This window comes from Abramis brama (genome assembly GCF_963993115.1).
Source record: "Abramis brama genome assembly, chromosome: 18".
NCBI lineage: Eukaryota > Metazoa > Chordata > Actinopteri > Cypriniformes > Leuciscidae > Abramis > Abramis brama.
The window spans coordinates 27,694,679-27,717,057 of NC_139980.1; the positions used below are offsets into that span (position 1 = coordinate 27,694,679).

Here is a 22,379-nt window from a genome sequence, read left to right on the forward strand (position 1 = left end):
CTTTAGACAAATCGTATGAATTCGTTTGAGTGAGGTTGTACGAATTTGTTCGAATTAGACACCTTTTACTCACTCATACGAATTGATTGTGAGATAACATTGAATAATTAACACTTTTAGTGGTATAAGTATAAGGGATAATGTACACCCAGCCGGTTGTTATCTCAGAATAAACCCCCCACAGGGTGATGAGGATGATCTTGCATCAGCCTGAAGGGGGTTTATTCTGAGATAACAACCGGTTGGATGTACATTATCCCGCTTATTACATGGCTACTTGCCACGCAAGTACATAATTAGACACAAAATATTGATCTGAGTTTAAATATTTTATTAGATTTTTAAACGCAAAGTTGAGAGAGCAGTTGCTAGCGCGGCAAGTTCAAACTAGACGGACATTTAAGAGATATAGTATACAGTCATACCACTTATAACACAGCATTTCGCCAGATAAATAATTATGGAGATAGGAGATATTGATTTCAGATTAAACTGTTTTAAAACTGTTTGTATCTTATAATCCAATAGTGTACAAAACAATAGTCACAAAATGGCAGCTGCTGCGTTTGAATGAAACAAGAGAGAGCGAGTCCACGATACTGGATGGCATAATTAAAAAACTGCACACAAAATATTGATTTCACTTTTATTTTTAATATTTCATTAGCTCACCAAATGCAAAACTTCCACAAAGAAAATCCTTTCCTAGGAAGCAAACAGCGCTGCTGACTTCAGTAACGCGGATGAGCCTGTGTTATCTTTTTTCAGTGGTTGTTATCTGGGAATAACATACCACTGTATGACGCGATTGACCAATCAGAATCAAGTATTCCACAGAGCCGTGTAATAATGTTATATACAGGTGAACACCTCTAGCATCACCAAACAGAATAGCAAAAATCATTTATATAAAAATAATTGCTATTTATTATGATATTGTGTACTTAGCTAGCAGTTAATTAGTTAGTTAGTCCCTACCCCAAAATGGTATTTTAATTGTGAAAAAATACAACAAATTCCTCAACATTGCACCCAAACTTAGCTTTAAAAATGTAAGAATTTAACAAAAAATTTAGTTATGTAGCTTTTAGTCTACATGTATTAGCTTTGATGTCATCTAAATGCTAGAATACTCCAAGAAGTTGACTAAACAGTCTTTTAGCAGCTAGATATACATTTTTCTGCAAAAACAGAAAAAAACAAAACAAAAAAATACTTCATGTTTCAATAGCAAATACCTCAACACAAGAAAGAAAACTGTGCTCATTAAGCAATTTTATACAATCTTTAAACATGGAAAGCGTGGTTATATTCTGACATCTCATGCTCTTCCCTATTCCCTGTAATTCAGGGAAGGTAGAGCTGAAATAATAAAATGCAATTTGCTCTTTAAAGGTCAGCTTTCTAAATGTTCCATTTGCACAGTTTATGAAAAAGGGATTGCTTGATTTGCATGAATATTTAACAAGCCACCGTAAACAGCTTACAGACTCACTTTCTTAAATGCATCCATTTACAATACTTATGTACCTCAATCTTAGCCACATTAAAGAGATCTCTGTACAGTACATCATGTTTTTAAAGTATAATATGAAATAGTTAACTATGCAAATGAGCAGAAAATGGTGCTAAAATGGATCAAAATATACATTTCAGAGGTGTGTTGTGTGTATGCGTGTGTGGTTGCCTTCCGCACTCTCACTCGATGACAGCCTGGCTCCTCTTCAGGGGTAACACCCCTGGCCTAAAAAGGCAAAACATAATGCCGTTGCTGCCGGGGACTCTAAGAATAAACCACACAGTCCAGTCACAGATAAGGTTACCTTGAAACCCGTCCTCCCTTCTCTCCCGTGTTTCCTGACCCACACACATCATGGGTTGGTAACAAACATAAGGACAACCTAGGGCTTGATTTGCTCTTTTGACAGCATAGTCTTGTTTTTTCCCTTCCTGCTGGTACTTGGTACCAGTTGGAAGTGTATAGTTTTTTTTTTCCTGTCACTTTAAGCAACAGGTGCCTTTTGGCTTCCTTGTAGGGGGCCCTGGCACAAATCCAAGTTTTATCGGAACTCCAACAGGAAAGGCACAGAGAGACATTGTGGTGCTTTCGATCGGAAAACTATTCTGGACTGGGGAATTGACTCTTGAGATTGTGTTCAGCCTGTTAGTGCATGAGAGAGATGGAAGGTACTGTCAACTTCATTTTCCGGTTACATTTCTAAGTGCATTTAACAATAAGAAGGTGGAAGTCAAGTAAATGTTACTGTACTGCATGTGACAAACTATGCTACTAACAGTATACAGTCAAGTACCTCAAGTTAACTTAGTCTCTTAGTCAAGTTAACCGTATTTTAGATGGCAGCCATCTGCTTTGAAGGGGAATTTTGCAGCCGAAAGCTGCTAAAAATACACCATATCATATGGCTCTATGGGAATCTGTACTCCTTTGAAGCAGGCCTGTGATCTTAGCACAGCTTTTATAAGGTTTTAAGGCAGTCATCAACTGAAATAATCAGCTAGAGAGAAAATATATTTAAAAGAATTGTTCACCTATGATAATTAATTTACATTTCAAATGATTAATGAGCTCGTTTAAACTTCTGTCGTTCCTAACCCATATTATTTTCTGTTTTCTGTGGCACACAAAAGGAGAAATTTTGAATACTGTGCCAGTCACTCTTTTTCATGCAACTGAAGCTTCAAAAAGGACACAAATGCACCATAAAAGTGGTCCATGCATATATAACAGGACTTCTGAATTCGCTGCAACCAGTTTATTGAGTCAGTGAGTTCGACTGAAGAATCAGACTTGTTCGCTTCATGAATAAATAACTCACTGAAAAGCTTTGACACAATAGACTGATTCATTTACAAACAGACAATCGCTGCTTCTCTCAAGAACAGCAGATGTCATGATTATCAGTGAATATCAAGTTTCACAGTTATCTTATGACTTTTAAAGACTTGGAATTACAATAAGTCATGTGGACCACTTGTATGGCTCCGGAAAAGTCCACATTGAAAGCTTAAGGTTTCAGTGTCTCTCAGTATATTTTCTTTGATAGTTGATGTCATTTAGATTTAGAAGTGCTTTTCTAAACACACTGAAATCCTGTCAGCTTCCAAACACACACAAAAAGAAACTTATTCAAAAAGTTTAAAACCTTTTTGAAGTCACTATTAGTGACTTGAGAAAAAAACTATTATTGACGTCAAGGGCCTGCATAAATGAGCCCCAGTCTTGCGTGAAATGGCTTAGTGTGGCAAAGACTTAAAAGTAAATTTGATATACTTATTAAACTGTGAAATGTCTCCCAGATCAGCCTGAATAAATCACATTTAAAGTGACACTTGAGGGAATAGCAGTGCAGAGTGTTTTTTATCCTGACTTCATTGTCTCAACAGCTTTCATTTACTAACCTGGGATTAGTTGCCATGGATATCAACACACGGATCTGAGGAGGACAAGGTTTTATATTAAAATAAGCAATGCAAAAAGGGCTATCTCTTTCCGCCACTGTTCGGTTTACAGCGCGGTGAGTTTTGAAGTGGCATTTGTGCACCGTGTTGCCATGGAAGATTTATCCTAAGCCTTTGGTGTACACAATCTGCGATCTTATGTTTCTGTACAATCAGATACTGAAGCTTGGAGACAATCTGCAGGGGCAAAATCATGATAACATACAGAAAGATGCACCAAAACTCCAAACTAGCTAAGCATAGGGTGTCTACAGAAAGCTTCTTGAGTCAGCATTTGGATGGGATGTCTAATCCTAAGTTTGACCACTGGGACCGATGTGAAGAGATGCAACAGGTGGTCTTAGTGGACACTTTCAGCGTGTGACATCTGTATCAGACCCCCACATGCATAGACACGTCATTATGTGCAAGCCAAGAGTAGAGATAGCAGAAAACACTGCTTGTGTGAGCAACAGGACCAACATAAACAAGAACCACAAACCCGATCTCGGCTCAGATTCACAATGGATCATCCACAAATACATTTCTGTAAACACAATCACAACTGCTTGCGCAAGAATCAATCATTACTATGACTTAAGTCAACAAAATTGGCAAAGATCAATAAAGGGGTCTTGTAAAAGCAGCAGCGTGTAAAAAGGTTACATGTGGCGCATGTTTAGACTCTCTGTGCAGAAATTCAGACTGAGCTGCCGCAAGAATTTATATCCATTTAGAAAAGAGGCTTTTAAGGGGGCTCCGGCCAACAGATGACACAGCGCCAGCATTCCTCATGCAGCCTTGGAGATGTTTTAACGATGAAACATTGCCATTGCAGATTTGTGCACTATCTAAAGACAGCAAGTTCAATTCAATCTCTCTCCCAGGCAATGAATTGATGAAGACAAAAAGCAAACATTCATCTGCTGTCCAGCTGTCTTTGTTCTTACATCCTGTCTACACTGAGTTTTATTAACAACTTTCATCCAGCATTTGTTATACGATATCCCAAAAAGTAAAATATATGTATCAAAAGAAAATGGGTTTTTGTCCATATTATGAAAGTCAATGAGAAAGTCAAGTTCCAGATAGGAGAACTATATGAAATTAATCTTTTTATTGTATATTGTAGGTCTTCTGTTCTTCCAACAAAGTGATTGTCACTTCAAATCAAGGCAAAAATTGATACACTCATGAATACACAAACTGTAGGAAAACTCTTTTTATCTTTGGCTCAACTCTTCCTTTAAATTTCATGGTAGCTAGCTGGTTTGATATTGTTCCAATGTGATCAACCAGCTCTACCCATCATGGACTCCAAAACAACCAAGATGTCAATCCCTCCAGTGACTACTATGAAAACAGGACCTTGTTTTTGCTATAAATGACCAGCTCGAACCAGTTTGAAACCATTTAGAATGTTTTTTTATGGGTTAACCTGTTTTGTACAGCAAAGATCTTGTTTGCACTTATACATTTCTAAAGCTCTATCTGTCCCTACAGCGCGGTCCTCCACCACCACGACTACCATAGTCGAGACCAAAAATGACGTGAGTGCACATCCAGTACGTTCATCCAAGCGCACCATGACTGATGACCTGTACAGCACGTTCAGCTCACCCATGGCCTGGATCCTCGTGCTGGCTCTCATCATAACATGGTCAGCCGTGGCCATCATCATGTTTGACCTGCTCGACACCAAGGATCTTGAAGGTAGGTCTATCTCTCTTATCTTTGTCTAATTCCCTCCGATGGAGAGTTATTTTGGTACAGTTGTCCTGAAGGGTAGGTTGGGCGCAGCAGTCGATTATTACGTAGGCTATCTGATTGGGGGCTTTATAACAGCACATTCACTTTAACTCTTGGTAAAAACAGGACCCAGATGAAGCGTAATTGGGTGCTTGGATGAGCTTTTACAATGTGATAAAGCTCAGAGCTTGTTTTCTGGCTGGAAGTTTATCAGCAGTGCCACAGGGCAAACTTGTGAGGCTTCTAAGAGCGGGAGGGAGGGATATTGACTGGATCCTGATAGCATTGACAGTGACAAAGATAGATAGGGTGTCCCGTTGGCGGGCTGCTATCAGCCACCGCTGCATTCACGCAGAGTGCTGAAAAAGTCCTTGTAGGACACCGTTTTACCTTGTATTACCACCTGATGATACATTAGAGTCCATTGTTGATGCAAGGAAGATGATAGAATGGTTGTGTTTGGTGCTGAATTGCTTGAAGTTGCAGTCATTTGTTTCTCAGTGTGATTCAGTAATTTTCAACAATTTTGAACTCCTTCAACCGTTTAAAAAATTGTCATTGTTTAGAAGGATTTATCACTGTCATTGAGATCACATCACAACTCATTCACAATTCATTCCATCAAAAGCTCTAGAACACAAACACATTAACCCATTTTTGAAAGTATTTCAAAATGGAAACATTAGACTTTCATTTCATGTAGTTCACTACATGAAACACACCACCCCACACTATAGGTGTCACATTTACATTTAATTATTTCTAATAAGTTTCCCTCCTTTTTCCACCCTGTCCATCATCATGTGTCATCCTGTTGCCATCCAATAAAAAGCCCATACATTATACTGTGACGACCCCTGTTTACCACCTGGTAAAGACTCTCTGCCTGCAGTTCAGTGCTAATGCCTGTTTGTGTGTGTGCGTGTGTTTTTCCTGCATGCAAACAGGGAGCAACTGTCACTATCATCTCAAACATTCATTCAGACATGCAAATATACTGAACAATCTAATATGCCTGTCATGAACACGACATCACTTCCTCTAGACTGTCATGCATTCCATTCAGAGTGACACTCCACCTTTGATTTTATCATAATGACAAAGTGAATTGTGGAGCTAAGTTCACTTTGAAAGCAGATCGCACAATGCTTTGTGGTAATAAAAAAAAAGTGATTGCTTCAGATTTTAGACACCTGATCAAATTTTACATTCGTTTCAATCACCTCCAGAAAAAGCCAATCTCCTTTGGAGTGCTTGTATTAGAAAATGCACAACTGCGTTATTAATATTTCTCTATACACTGCAAAGAAGCATTCTTATCTTGCTTTCCATTAGTATATAAATAATTGATCTAAAACGAGATCAATTTACTTTACGCAACATTACATAATGTATCTTGAATTTTTCTAAACCACTGGCAAAGAGTTCTCCTGTTATGAGATATAAATAAAAATATGAGAAATAATATAAGATATATTATTTTTTAAATCTCAATACTAAATTCTGCTTCAAGTACAATAATCTCGTTTTAATATTTAGATATTTAAATGAAAAATACAACTTTTTCCTTTAAGGAAAAATAATTAGAGGAAAAGATTATTAACAGTGTGGAAAAATAAAAAGGTGTTGTGTCAACAGAATGTAAGAGTTCGTCTTTCATAATGCATAAAATAATGGTTTATTTTGGTCTCGAAATGAAACACATTTGCTTTGCAAAATAACACATTTGCTTTACATTCAATGTGAAACTAATTTAAGCTCAAGAGACAAATAAAAGCTTCTCTATTGTGATTTAGATTTAAATTCAGACCTGATATCATGGTATGGGCTGATATAATACAGTATGGCATCATCAAAAACCTTGCGGAACTGATTTTCAGCAAAAATATATTGAACTTTTTAATTCAAACAGCAAACTGTATATTTTTTGTGAGACTTTAAACCATAATTTTATTCGAGCCAGCATGACATCAATAAGCTTTGTGCCAATTGCTCCCTTCCACCCTGTGATGATATCCAACATTCATGAGTTGACGTCTACTTTCCGATATTGCTTTCAATAAGCCTCAAATTATTCAATCAATTAATTTTATTCTAACATCGATAACTATGCTTTGAAAGCACTGTAGCTTGACTTAGTTTATTAACTGTGTGGTATTGAACGGCAACTCCTCCTTGCCATGCAGAATGATTTGATTCTTCTTTTCATTAAATGCATTGAGTAAAACAATGATATTTCACCTGTAGAATATTAATGCAGTATTCTATGTTGCAGATTTCTCATGTTCTTTTCAGGAGAAGGAATATATACTTTAATTTCCCTCTCAATGCACAGCTAAGCCTGGAGAAATGGCCTCGTAGGCTACGCGATGCGGAATCACGGGGAGGAAGTTGGCACTTTGGCCCATCTTAACACAGCCTTGCATTTACAGAGTCTTTACCATTTGACTTCAGGTGGTCTATAACAGTGGTTCTCAACTGGTTTTGCTTATGAACCCATTTTTTTGCAATGAACAGTCCAAAACAGTAATAAAACTGTCTATCCTACAAAACTAAACAGAAATATCCATAACAAAAAAGTTAACTAATAGATTTATTTTACCTTGTGTGGCTAAATTTCAATGGGTTTTTGAGAATGAAGGGATGTTATGCAGCCTTTCCATGTTGCCATCCATCTTTGTTTTGCTAGCAAGTCCCACCAGTTGAGAGCCACTGTTCTACAAAACAATAAAGAGAACATGTATTTCCACTAATTACATTGAATGGCAAGAGTATTGTGATGACAATAAAGGTTTTTTTTTTTTTTATAGGTATAAGATATATCAGAACGAATCTGCCACTGCCTCAGATGGCAGGATTATGTCACATACAAAAATCAACACGTTGTGTAAACATACACATATGATTGGTAACACACTGTAATTCCCTTTACTGTTGGTGAGCTGTGGTCATGAAAAGAAGAGTAGAGCGCAGAGGACTGTGCAATGAAAGTGAAGGGTGAGGCTCTGCTTACTTTCAAGACAGGATTCAAAGACCGTGTTCCCCAGTGCCATGACTGAGATTCTCTGTTGGGAATGATCCCCCTCATGCCTGAGTTTCTAAGATGTGGAATAGTGTCCTCTTTTTGCACTGGAGCCTCAGTCACATGACTGGTCTATGCAACAGTATAAGTCTAAGAACAACATATAGGTGGTGCACATACTCACTTTCTAAGAAACTGCATCAGAGCTCCCCAGAACATATAAAATAAAATTAAAAGTACACAATATTGGTAAAACTAATGTTTGTCTATTATAGCACTTGTAATTGACTGTGATTATGCCAAGTAGGGCATGTTCCTTGATCATATTTCCTAGTTGGTCACAGAGCAACAATCAACCTACCATTTCCCATTCAGGAACATGTCCTACTTGGCAAAATCACAGTCACCATATCATAACCATGAAAAACTGCAGAGCTCGATTTGCAGCTATGCAGAATAATGTCATGTATAATGAGCAAATATATGATTTTTTTTCCACCAAATGACATTCCTGTAAAAAAAAGAAGAAAAAAAAAGAAGTTCTTGTTCAGTATTTTTTCCAATCTCATTTCCCAATATTTTTTATACCCAATTGGATAAATATTATTTTTCAGTATTATTTCTGCATATCTAAACACAAAACACAGTTTGCCAAAGGGGTAAGGACAATGAGAGTAATTCAATAAATATTCATTGGAAGAAGGAAAAAAAATCTGCAATTTTGCTTCTCATGTACATTTATCTTATTTTAATAATGATTAGACAAAAAAAAAAAAAAAAAAACAGATTAAGAAAATGATTTTCTGCATTGATATGAACAGCAACCATTTTACTGTATCACAGATAAGACTGAACCAGCACATTATCACTTATGCAAACAAATAACCATATAATTAAAGTACACACCTAATTGAACATATAAAAACTGCATTGAACTCTCTGTAATTTGTCCTCAAGATATACAATTCAAATTCATTGTGTATTTAGTTAAGCATTCATCTGTATGGTTTTCTGTCCCTTATATTGATTTCAAAGGCTTAGCTGCACTGCCCTGAGGAAAATGTCTATTGTTCCAGATATCTTTTATATCTTAGGAGATTTATTGGAGTTATCTGTTATAGAGACATCAACTTTGTCTCTGATTTTTTTTCTCCTTAAGAGAAATAAAAATGGAAACATGATACAGAAACAACGTATTATGGATATATAGCACATCTCAGATTATTGGTCATGTTTTGATTAGGTATGTTGGCAAAAATCTGGAGGTGTCACATTTGAGATTATTGGGTCTTTCTCTAAATAGAAACATATAAGCAGAAGACATAAGCAAACGTTTCCATTTGCTCTCCTTTTAAACTCATTTTCTGTCTAGAAATACAGAATTAAACAAAACTTATTTGTATTTTTCCTTTCCTACAAGTTTACACGTCACACTCAAGCTCCCAAAAATGTAAAATATTGTCAGTTTTGAGAGTGAAAGCTTATGTAGAATTTCCATAAAGTAGGTTCAAAAGTTAATCAAACAAATGTCACTGAATTCATCAGTATTGCATTAGCATCTCTGTGTAAAGGAGATGTCACAATTACGTTACGGGGCCTGAATTTCAATGCAGCCAGAAGCAGACATGAGAATAGAGTGTGACAATTTAATTTGCTATAATAAATGCTAAACATACAGACCACAATACAGTGACTTACGTAACACATTCACACTATCCTGCTTCTTGTACCAGTTGTTTTTTTCTCTCTTAAAATGTGAATGTTTGCAGTTTCATTTTCACTGTGCCATGGATTAATATGATGTCTCTTTTCAAACCTTCCCTGTGATTTTGTGCTAAGAGTGATTGTGTTTTGTTTATAATGGTGGCTAAATGAGCCTGTTTATCCTGCCTACAGTTCTGAGCATGCTCAGTGAGGGTGACCCAATGAGAGTGTGTGTACAGTATGTGTGTTGCTATCACACACCTCTGCTTCTGTGTCTCTCATCCTAACAGGACCTCAGCCACACCGTGTCAGGAAAACATTAAAGGAAACAGGCAGCCTTAGAGGCAAGCCATCTTATTACATCTTACGCATACAAGCAGCGATTGTGTAGTGACCAACAAATTTGAAAGAGTTATCTAAATTAATAAGCCACAGTTTTAAAAATGTGACTAGAAAAATGTCACTGTAAATGTAATTTCCTCATCCTGAATGGCATCTTCAAGCAGCATTTTTAAGGGATGCAACCCCTTTTCAATGTCAAGGTGACAAGATCTTTAAAGGTGATGCGAGTCTTTTTGTTTAACTTAAAATATAGACTCATTCCCAATTTAATTTGTAAAAAGATCTTTGACCTGTTTACGGTCACTCACATTTTTGAGTTTAGATCTGAACTATGACTATATGGTTGGTTTCTTTGTGGCAGATTATTGCAAAAGTACTTCAAAAAAAGGTATAGAAGTTTACCATAGAAGCAAATGTACACGACTAAACAATTTTTATTTTATACAAAATATATATTTGACAAAATAATTTGGACTCTAAAATTGCTGGAACATCAAAGACATATGTATAATCAACTTGTGTTCCAAATTTACAAAAATTGGTTTGGTACCTAATTTATGATGATTACTAAAATAAGCGCTTCAAGTGTCCCGTTACTGGGATTTAAGAAATCACCCACTTTACCTTTAATTAAGAAAATGTTAGTAAATTATTATAATAATAATAATATTATCTATCACAATTCGATATACCGTTTTGTGCTAATTAACATAATGAAATATGGTTATGCAAGTCATTATCGACCTAATAGGCTTTTTAGATTTACAACATTTTGCAACCAAAACAGCTTTACTGCCCATCTAATGTAGGCTACCTTTACAAGCTAACTTTAACACATGCAGATTATAATAGTTGACCACCAGAATATTTTATAATCATATACTAATTTATTCTAACAGGAAAAGTGAACATCAGGGTGTTTAGAGGCTATAATAGAGGTCTGATGAGTCTGGAGTCTGTGCATGCAGTCACGTCACCTCTGCATAATGGCTTCTGGTAAAATGGCTTTGACTCGGGTCATGCTGTTCACCTGCTGATAACTGCAGACAGACAGGCACTACATGATGATGTGTGAAATACGATGAGTATTCCTGTCGACGGGCAGTGGAAAGCAGGGAATAACCCCAAACTTATCCAAAATGGAAACAAGTTTAACTGACTTGGCAATGGCATTTATATTTGTAGATCCATATATGCGCCTGTCTTTTTGTATGACATGTGGGTGTTAAATCCTTTTCGATGCCGAGTTTGAAATCATCAGATCTTGTCTTGTTATTGAAGATGTCATTCCGGTTCAATAGTACACTGATTATCTGAAAACAAGATAAGCATACAGTACATGGCCAAAAGTATGTGAACACCTGCTTCTAATGAAATGGTTTGGATTGCAGCTACATCATTACTGGAAAAAGCATAAATTGTGGGTTTTCAAACTTTCTGAGACCAAGGACCCTAAAAATAATGATCTAATACTAATGAGGAACCCCGTTCCAAAAATATATGATCTAAAAACCCTTTTGTGAAAGGAAAATGATAGCATGATATAATAAAGGTACATCTTGCCTCCAGAATTAAATCATTGTCTTTTATACTGTCATTAAAAACAATATGTGACAGTATAAACAATATAATGGCAGTATAAACGGCAAATACGAAAACAAGTGTATATGGCTCAAAACATAATACTATAAAACAAGTGCAGTATACAATTTTAGTTTTGAAAACAATAATATAATGAGTTAAAGTGTATCTTTTTCTTCCCACTATGATATATAAAGCTGATATAAGAAATATTTTTTTCACAAGAATATATGCAGACTTGCTTACTGTTAAAAAAAAATACTGTCAATAATATATAAAACTCATGATTGCTTGTCTAAGCAGAATGAAAAAGTAATAATGTCAAATTCAAACAACAACAACTCCCAATTAAATGTTCATGATTTTAAAACGTTTGAGCAGATAATGATGTGGTGTTCAAGTGTTCAGGTATTACATACTTTCGGCCATATATATAGCTTTTGAGCTGGATTTTACACAGATAAAGATTTTGAGTTGCTTATAGAGCATTGACAAACAGACTGATAGTTTAGAAGTTTTTGCTGTTGTTATTAGAGCTGGTTAAATGGCTGTAAGTGAATGTACAGTTTGATGAGTGTATGGAAATATGTCTCAAGATGCCCTGTCTAAAACATGCTCTTAGGGGGTATTCACCACATCAGCCCTGATCCTATGAAGGCGGTGAACGAAGCAATGGATGACACTACCGATTGGATAACGTCAATCTTGACTTTTATGACTAATTTGATAGCACCAGAAGAAGAGGAGGATGAAGGTATATAAACTTGTTGTAGCCTTTCTTTCACAATAGCAGCATGATTACACAAAGTGTTTATTGTAATATCAACAACATCTCAGAAACCACAGACTAACCCACAGCGATTTGATCTGACGAGCCATGTGTACTAATAGGACTTATTAGAAATTTGAGCTGGCTTTTATTGGTCACGTTTTCCCCCTTCTGCAACCTGGTTTAAACCTGGTTTATTGAAGAATAGCATGGATCAAATTGGTGTAAATATTTAGTTTCAAGCAATCTATATTCTGACATAATATTACAAGGTCTGCTAGAAAATTCTAAATGGTGTGTCATAACCAGAAATATTAAAGGAATGGGTCACTATTTTACAGCTTTACTCTCCAAAGAAGAGTTTTGAGAAAGAGGACGAGGAATTTCTACCAGGAACTGTCTGCCACATGTGTGATTCTACAAAATAACAATAAAAACCAAACAAAACAGTATCACATCTCTGTCATTAATCTCGCACATCAAATCTTCTTGGTTTCTTCTGATAATAACCTCAAGTTATGTTAAGTTAAGTTGATTCACAAAGACATATACATAATATGCAGTAACATTTATCCAAGGCAACTTGCAAATGAGAATACAAGGATAAGCAATTGATTGAAAGGGGACAATACAAGTAATGCTACTGTACAGAATTTAATTTGAGTACTAGAAGAGTATAGAATATATAATATAATATATAAAGGCTAGTTGGCTGGAGATGTTTTTTGTTTTTGAATATGAGAAAAATCTAATTCAATATTAATTCTAGGAAAGCAAGTCTTAATGTCTTGCAATTATTTTATTTCTAAAGTAACTTTAAGTTAAGAATTTCTCTAAATATTGTTTTACTGGTAAACAAGACAGCAATACTGATTAAGAAAATTATGTTTGCAGTTTAGTGCAAGAGAACAGATGATGAATCTCAGAAAAAAAAGAGAAGCAAAACAACATGAGACATCTTAATCTCCTCTCTGTAATTTTGGAAGCTAATGAGTCATTGTGGTCTCATTGAGGCCAGCTCATATGGCCCTGTCTTTAACCACAGATGCACTTAGAAAGGTCACAAGAAATGTTTATTAGGTGCTCTATCTCGTCTCCTTTTTATCCTGATTTTGTATCAAGTTTAGTCTAGTAAATTCTCTTTAACTTCCATGACTTCCATGACCTTGAAAATGTATCACATCTGTTACTACACTATCCAGGTTAACAAACAAAACTGCCGTTAAAACTGACACTTTTAATAAAGGCAAATATAAGCCTATTTGCTTTAATCTTCAAGCAAAATCTCCAAAGATAAATAAGGCCTATGAAGATTAAATAAGACCTATGAAATAATGAATCTGACCACAGACCACTGTAATCAATTAGGAAACCTATAACACCAGAAGACTCATTATACAAGAGTTTTAAAGGGATACTCTACCGTTTTTTCATATTAAACTATGTTATTCCCTTAACTAAGACGAGTTGATACATACCTCTCTCGTCTCAGTGCGTGCACTTAATCGCTCTAGCGCGCGGTGACACTTTGAAAGCACTTAGCTTACCCCAGTATATTCTATATCTAGCAGCAATGAATTTAGAAGTGACCAAACACATCAACGTTTTCCCTATTTAAAAACAGTTACACGAGTAGTTATACGACCAAGTATGGTGACACAAAATAAAACGTGGCGCTTTTCTAAGCGGGTTAAAAAGGATAACTATAATGTATGGCGTAATAGCACTTTTGGAAGTACTTCGACTGGCGCAGTAAAAAGTCACGCCTGATCCTCTTCCTCTCACTTCTGTCAATAGTGGAAAGAGGATCAGGCTTGATTTTTTACTGCGCCAGTCGAAGTACTTCCAAAAGTGCTATTCCGCCATACATTATAGTTATCCTTTTTAACCCGCTTAGAAAAGCGCCACGTTTTATTTTGTGTCACCATAATTGGTCGTATAACTACTCGTGTAACTGTTTTTAAATAGGGAAAACGTTGATGTGTTTGGTCACTTCTAAATTCATTGCTGCTAGATACCACTGAATATACTGGGGTAAGCTAAGTGCTTTCAAAGTGTCACCGCGCGCTAGAGCGATTGAGTGCACGCACTGAGATGAGAACTCGTCTTAGATAAGGGAATAACATAGTTTAATATGAAACAGTAGAGTATCCCTTTAAGATCTACATAATTCACATTACTACATTAGTAGTATTTAGCATTGAGCTGCGCACAAACGTTTGAAATCATCAGAAATACATTTTTATAGAGCTGTCAGAAAACAAATGAAGTACACATATGCACAGTGAACACATTCAGATGCATCAATAAAGAGAGCTCAAAACAAAGAGAGGCACAAAAGTGACATTGCCAAGATTGTTGAACCAATAACACGCTTGGCTAAGATTCTTCATAAGTCACCTTGAGGTGCTCTGAATAAATGCATGTGGACTGACTGCCACATTGCTTCAATACCTCCAGTTATAAATGAATGATTTCAGATAAATACATAACATACCAACAGAATAATCTCAGCAAAACAAAAACATTGCAAGTACACAAGGTATACAAACTGATCACAATACTAATATATATATAGTATTGTGATCAGTTTGTATACCTTGTGTACTTGCAATGTTTTTGTTTTATAATATATATATATATATATATATATATATATATATATATATATATATATATATATATATATATATATATATATAGGTCATATGGGTCATTCTTGGGATTCAGTAATATTTCATTCTGGATTTTTTTACATATAATTATTTTTCTAAATATCCCACATCATTAGGCACATCAAACCTCCAACAATTCATATTTTCCCACCTCAGGCATTAAAGACCTTTAATTATTTTCAGTTTTAAATTTTTCCCCTGATTTAACTTTTATTCTATTCTATTATTCAATTTAGATGTTTAATTAAAACCACAATTTTATTGTGTTAACTATTTATTCCTCAAAAGAATAGTTGAGAATAGTGTGACAGGGTCGAAGACTATAATTGGTTTAAAGGGAGACATTGCCTTCAAATTTATATTTTAAATTGGACCTCTATCTCATATTGTGCCCTTCCTTCTGGGTCAATATCTGCATGCACAACACAGTCTTTCTGCTGCTGATGTGGCTGCCATTTCTGACATAGGATGCTTATCAATGGTTAAGTGGACACAATACATCAAATATTCTAAATTATGATTTTAAATCATGATTTTGTTAAGTATATCTTTACTGAAACCATGACTATTTTATATTTTTTATTACATTTATTCATAAATGAAGTAAAACACTCAACCCTGTCACAAATGTTGAACCCAGAAACAATAAATACATATACATGACAGGGTTTTTTGCTCTAAATGGCCACTGCTCCTCTTGTAGTGTAGGAGAGTATGCCATAAATGGCAGTAATGAAATAAGAACATTGTATGGAATAAAATAAAATCTTAATTTTATGTGATGGGGTTGAGTTGTTAAGCTTAACAGTACCCTCCCTGACCATAATACGACTAAAAAATATGAATAAAAAGTATGATACATACCATCTTCTGCACCATGGTTAAAGAGACCTGAATGATGTCATTTCTGATAAATGATGTCACATATGGGTTGAATCTAAATTATTATAGGCTGAGAATGGTTGGCATGACAGGGTTAAGTTCAGACTGACAGACATAACTTTATAGTCTTTTTTTATTCTTTTTTTAATCTTAATTTTCATTTCTTTTTAAAAAAAAATATATTTTTCACAAGAAAGTAACACAAATAAATACTTACAATACTTCCCAAAATTATATACACTATGAAAATTTTGAAAAGTACAAATTCAGTGAATTAACTCAGGGACATGACAAAAAATAATGTTTATACGATAGAAATAAGACATAATTTTATGATAAAAAGTATTTAAATGCAATAATTATTTAATTCCTTATAAATGGACATAGGTGAAGCACCACTGAAATTTTACCGAATCCCAGGAATGACCCATAATAAATATAGGAATGACCCATAATATATATATATATATATATATATATATATATATATATATATATATATATATATATATATATATACAGTACAGGTCAAAAGGGTACAGGTTTGGAAACATTATGATTTTTTTTATATTTTTGAAAGAAGTCTCTAATGCTTATCAAGGCTGCGTTTATTTGATCAAAAATACAGAAAAAACCCCCCAGTAATATTGTGAAATATTATTACAACTTAAAATAATAGTTTTCTATTTGAATATACTTTAAAAAAATAATTTATTCCTGTGATGCAAAGCTGAATTTTCAGCATCATTACTCCAGTCTTCAGTGTCATATGTGACATCCAGTCTATCACATGATCCTTTAGAAATCATTCTAATATTCTGATTTATTATGAGTGTTGGAAACAGTTCTGCTGCCTAATATATTTGATGAATAAAAGGTTAAAAAGAACTGCATTTATTCAAAATTAAAAAAAATTCTAATAATATAAATCTTCTTTACTATCACTTTTTATCAATTTAACACATCCTTGCTGAATAAAAGTATTGATTTATTTCAAAAAAAGAAAGAAAAAAATTACTGACCCCAAATTACTGACCAGTAGTGTATATTGTTGTTGCAAAAGATTTCTATTTTTAAAACATTTTCTTCTTTTTTACTTTTTATTCATCAAAGTATCCTAAAAAAGTATCACAGGTTATGAAAAAATATTAAGCAGCAGAACTGTTTCCAACTTTGATAATGAATCATCATATTAGAATGATTTCTAAAGGATCATGTGATAGACTGAAGTAATGATCCTGAAAATTCAGCTTTGCATCACAGAAATAAATGATAATTTAAAGTATAATAAATTGAAAACCAATTATTTTAAATTGTAATAATATATCACAATATTACTTTTTTTCTGTATTTTTGATCAAATAAATGCAGGCTTGATGAGCAGAAGAAACTTCTTTCAAAAACATTAAAAATAGTAATGTTTCCAAACTTTTGACCTGTACTGTATATATATATATATATATATATATATATATATATATATATATATATACACATAAACATATATATACATATACATACATACATACATACATACATACATACATATATATAACATTGAATTTTCAGGATCATTACTCCAGTCTATCACATGATCCTTTAGAAATCATTATAATATGATGATTCATTATCAAAGTTGGAAACAGTTCTGCTGCTTAATATTTTTTCATAACCTGTGATACTTTTTTAGGATACTTTGATGAATAAAAAGTAAAAAAAAGAAAAAAAGAAGAAAATGTTTTAATATGATGATTCATTATCAAAGTTGGATTAATATTTTATCATAACCTGTGATACTTTTTTAGGATACTTTGATGAATAAAAAAAGAAAAAAAAGAAAAAAAAAAAAAGAAAAGCAAATGTTTTAAAAATATAAATCTTTTGTAACAACAATATACACTACTGGTCAGTAATTTTTTTTCTTTCTTTTTTTTTAAATAAATCAATACTTTTATTCAGCAAGGATGTGTTAAATTGATAAAAAGTGATAGTAAAGAAGATTTATATTATTAGAATTTGTATTTTTATTTTGAATAAATGCAGTTCTTTTTAACCTTTTATTCATCAAATATGTTAGGCAGCAGAACTGTTTCCAACACTCATAATAAATCAGAATATTAGAATGATTTCTAAAGGATCATGTGATAGACTGGATGTCACATACTGTATGACACTGAAGACTGGAGTAATGATGCCGAGTCGTTCACAAGCAGCACGTGCAGATGTTGAACTTCATAAAATCCTTTGCATCGCTAGCAAACGATAGAAATGTATGTATTTCGAGGTTTTCTTTCAAAGGTCTGTAAGTAGGCTAAATATTAATTTAATACGACACTCTTTTGTCTCTCTGTGCAGTGACTTTAGTATTTCGTCAATGTTGATGTCGCAAGGAACCGCTCCAAACGATGTAGTGCGTGAGTGAACTGAATGATTCACTCTGGTTTTTTAAACCCTCCGAACGATTCATTGATAAGAACCGATTCAGATGCGTGAATCATTTGAGAATTGGGCCTCGCTAGTTTCGATTCGAAACTGACAGAAAATACCGAACACATACATATTGTGAGGGAAAATATTTCTCAGACAAAAAATTATCAATAAAATATTAGAAGAGTTTAGATGCACTGTGATTTAAGCCTAACTGTTGAATTTAGTCCCTATGAGATCAAAATTGAAGTAGCCTAGCTATTCTGTTATTTTTGCATTTAGTATGAATATGTGAGCCTTACTGTTATCTATAAGCTAGTGTGCTCCAAAACAATGACAAAATTCGCATTTATGATGAAAATAAATAAATAAACAAATAAATACATACATACATACATGAGGGTAAAGCATTGAAGTGTACAAATAAACAAAATAGTAAGTGTACTAAGTAGCCTACAAACACAATTCTATTGGGCTACATACTGTATAGCCTGGATGATGATGACGTAAAAGTGGAATATTCTGTGCCTAGGATGGTAAAAAGCATATGAATAGGAACCTATTAAGACCTATTATATCCTACATGAATACATTATTATTGTGAGTGAGATACACCATGTTTATGGAATTCCAAACAAACCATTGCCATTTTATCATACTGAATTAACCTTTAATGTTTTTGACAAATGTCACAGCAAGGGATAAAAAATAAAAATAAAATGTTTAATGTAAAAACTGTAGTAGAAAAATGACTCTATGGCTTGAATTACATTGTTCACACCACACAAGAATTTGAATTAGAAAGACAAGAAGAGGAATTCACTGAATTGCAATTAAACAGGTGATGCATTCTGGGAAATAAGTGTTCTTCCGCCTATATATTTATTTATCAAATACAGTGAAATATATAAACTACATGCACATTTTAAACTATGTGGCATTTCAATTGTCAATCTTTAATGTTGTATAATCTTATTTACTAGATTTGATAGTACTGTATACAGTAATGGGAATTTATGAACATATCAAAAACTTACTTTCATAATCATTTCTGGAAATGAAAAATGTAATTTCAATCATGAAAAATATTACTCAGCTCTCTATACAAAATCACCAATATGCTCTGCTTTTCATTTGAGCACCAAAGGATGTATTTACAGATCACACTGGAATAAAACAGGCTCGCCAGATCAATTCGCTCAGCAGACAAACAAGCTGATTAATTAAACATTCTAATTGCACACATGTAAATGCATCATCGGGCATAAAGGTGGCTTCACATGCCGAATAATTTTGAACCTGTTTGTCGCATGCAAATTAAATGTGTAAAAAGTGTGAAATACAAAGATTACAACACTTCTGTGTGTGTGTGTGTGTGTGTGTGTGTGTGTTTGTGTGTGTTTACTGATGTTGACATGCCCTTTTTTTATAGAAGATCTTAGAGGCCAGGAATAAAGTGCTGTGGACTGCAGACAAGCCTTTTCCCTTCTCTGATCCACATTTATAATTTATTCAACCCTCATCAATGTTTCAAAAGATCTATTTTGTAGGTTCTTCTCTAACACTGTCTTCTGTATTCCTTCCTCCTCCGCCAATTTAGGTGATCGTCATTTTGTGAAGAAAAAAGGTTAGTAGCCTATCATTCTCTGTGCTCCTTCACTTTGAACATGCACACATAAGATATGCATCATTTTAAAAGGTGCACTAAAATTCTATTTTAATTGTTTGACATAAATAAATGAATAGTGTTTAAAATCAACATGCGATGAAGAATCCCGTCATATCTGTTAGGGTAGGATTATATACCAAGCGTTTTGCACATCTTAAACATGATCTGACCTTGTGAGGTGTACTTTCTTCTTCATGGTTTTCTGAAGCATTTATTCTCAATTTAAAGTGGACTACGACAGCACTTTAAGGGTGTCAAGTGGTGTTTGGCATAAATAATGATATTCAGACAGTTGTTTTGAGAATTGATACATTACTGCTGAACTAAATAAATATGCAAATCTCCTCGCAAAACACTTCTCACATTAGGTTTGTGGGACTTTCAGCTGTTAATTGAGGAAGTATTAGGGGCAATATTTGAAGAGCAAATCATTAGTTGCCTGAAAGGGTGAATCTTTTGTCAGGTTGTTAAATTTTTTAAAGCCTCACAAAATGTATTAGGCTACAAATTGGGTTCTTGCAAAGCAGTGTACCTTGTCATTGATGATATTAAATAGATAGTTCACTCAAAAAATGAAAATGTTGTTCCGAACCCCTAAGGTTTTCAATCTTCTGTCGAGCACTACAGAATTTTGATAACACTCTTTTCCATTCAGTGCAAAGTGAATGGTGACCATTGGCAATAAGTGTCAAAAATGATTTAAAAAATCCCTAAAAAGCATGTAACAATGTATTGAAATTGTGCTATTTACTATGTTACAGTCTTTAATGTGCCAAATTTGAATATGCACATCAAATCGCACAAATGTGATATGTGAAGAGGAAGATATGAATATGTACACTTTTATGATACTTTTATGGTGCTTTTTTGGTGTCATTTTTGGAGCTTGACAGCCTGTGGGCACCATTAAAGGGAAAATTCTGTCATTAATTACTCACCCTATGAAGATCAAATGAAGATCTTTTTTATGAAATCTGAGAGCTTTTTGTCCCTCCATTGACAGCCTACCACTTTGAGGCTTCAAAAAGTTAAGAGATTGTAAAACTAATCCATATGAATTGAGTGGTTTAGTCCAAATTTTCTGAAGATACTCGATTGCTTTATATGATGAACAGATTTAATTTAGGCTTTTATTCTCATATAAACATTGATCAGAAAACATAAACAAAGCTAAACCAGACCTGCTTGACCTCATTGGTTCTTGTGGAAGCTCAAATGTGCTGCGAAACACAAGATAAACACATTGGTTCCTTTTCAGTCGCTCACGTTCAACGTAGTCGACGTATCGACTGATTTGGATCACGCTTAGGGAGCCTGTCATCTTCGAGTATTGATAAAACGAGCCAATTCACACCTTGGCGTGCAAACTTTGCATCCTCGCTTCGCCCCGCAACGCACCACTTGTTTTTCACTTCGGAGCCGATCGGTCTTCATGACGGTTTCTCTGAAGAGTGTTGATTCATTCAACGAGTCGGTGCTTTTTCTGGAAGTCTCTCCTGGTGCTGGTGGTTCTACAGCGCGAGTGCAGTGGTGGTCGCGAGCCTTCTCAGCTCTCAACTGCTGTTTTAACAGCATTCCTTTTTGTGTTTGTTTGTCTGACGGCCGGTTGAGGGCGCAGAAAGTGAGTGCATCACTGGTACAGGCTGCACCATTCCTGTCAGTGTTGCCTGGATCATTCCCCTGTGTGCTCCGGCACTGGTGAGAGTTTTTCATTTCCTGAAAGAGCAACACGGGTGCGTTTGCGTCTTTTTTAAGATGTCATTCCACCCGTGCGTTTCTGGATGTGGTCGTTCCCTGTTCCCCTCTGACGGTCACATTAGTTGCATCACGTGTTTGGGATTACAGCATGCTGAAGCAGCTTTTGTGAATAGTTCATGTTCAAGACTCACTTTCGTCCGCGAAGGTGGAGTCCACATTACCACGCACCACCCTCGGATGCCGTGTGGGATGGGTGATCAGAGGATCATAGTGATGGCTTCCCCGCCCAGTAACCAATCTCTGTGGGCCCCTCACTTATCTATCACACCGCAGCCGGTGGAGCCCCCCGTTGAGCGTGCTGGTCCCTCTGTAATGCCGATTGCAGCATCGGAGAGTGAGCTG

At 34.8% G+C, this 22,379-nt stretch overlaps 1 protein-coding gene across 16 annotated transcripts in view; it reads left to right on the forward strand.

Annotated features, from left to right (window-relative positions):
* Positions 1 to 1,773: 1,773 nt before the first annotated feature.
* The window catches only part of trdn (triadin), a 54,363-nt gene continuing 33,757 nt past the window's right edge, over positions 1,774 to 22,379 (forward strand). For 9 of the 16 annotated variants that reach the window (XM_084091510.1, XM_084091518.1, XM_084091521.1 and 6 more), the window contains exons 1-6: positions 1,845 to 2,187; positions 4,963 to 5,172; positions 6,041 to 6,079; positions 10,225 to 10,278; positions 12,480 to 12,611; positions 20,211 to 20,237. In XM_084091510.1, coding sequence (XP_083947636.1) covers positions 2,172 to 2,187; positions 4,963 to 5,172; positions 6,041 to 6,079; positions 10,225 to 10,278; positions 12,480 to 12,611; positions 20,211 to 20,237 — 478 coding nt within the window. In that variant the 5' untranslated portion in view covers positions 1,845 to 2,171. Of the gene's footprint in view, positions 2,188 to 4,962; positions 5,173 to 6,040; positions 6,080 to 10,224; positions 10,279 to 12,479; positions 12,612 to 20,210; positions 20,238 to 22,379 lie in introns of all 16 variants that reach the window. The other 7 variants (XM_084091520.1, XM_084091511.1, XM_084091514.1 and 4 more) reach the window with 3 other exon arrangements.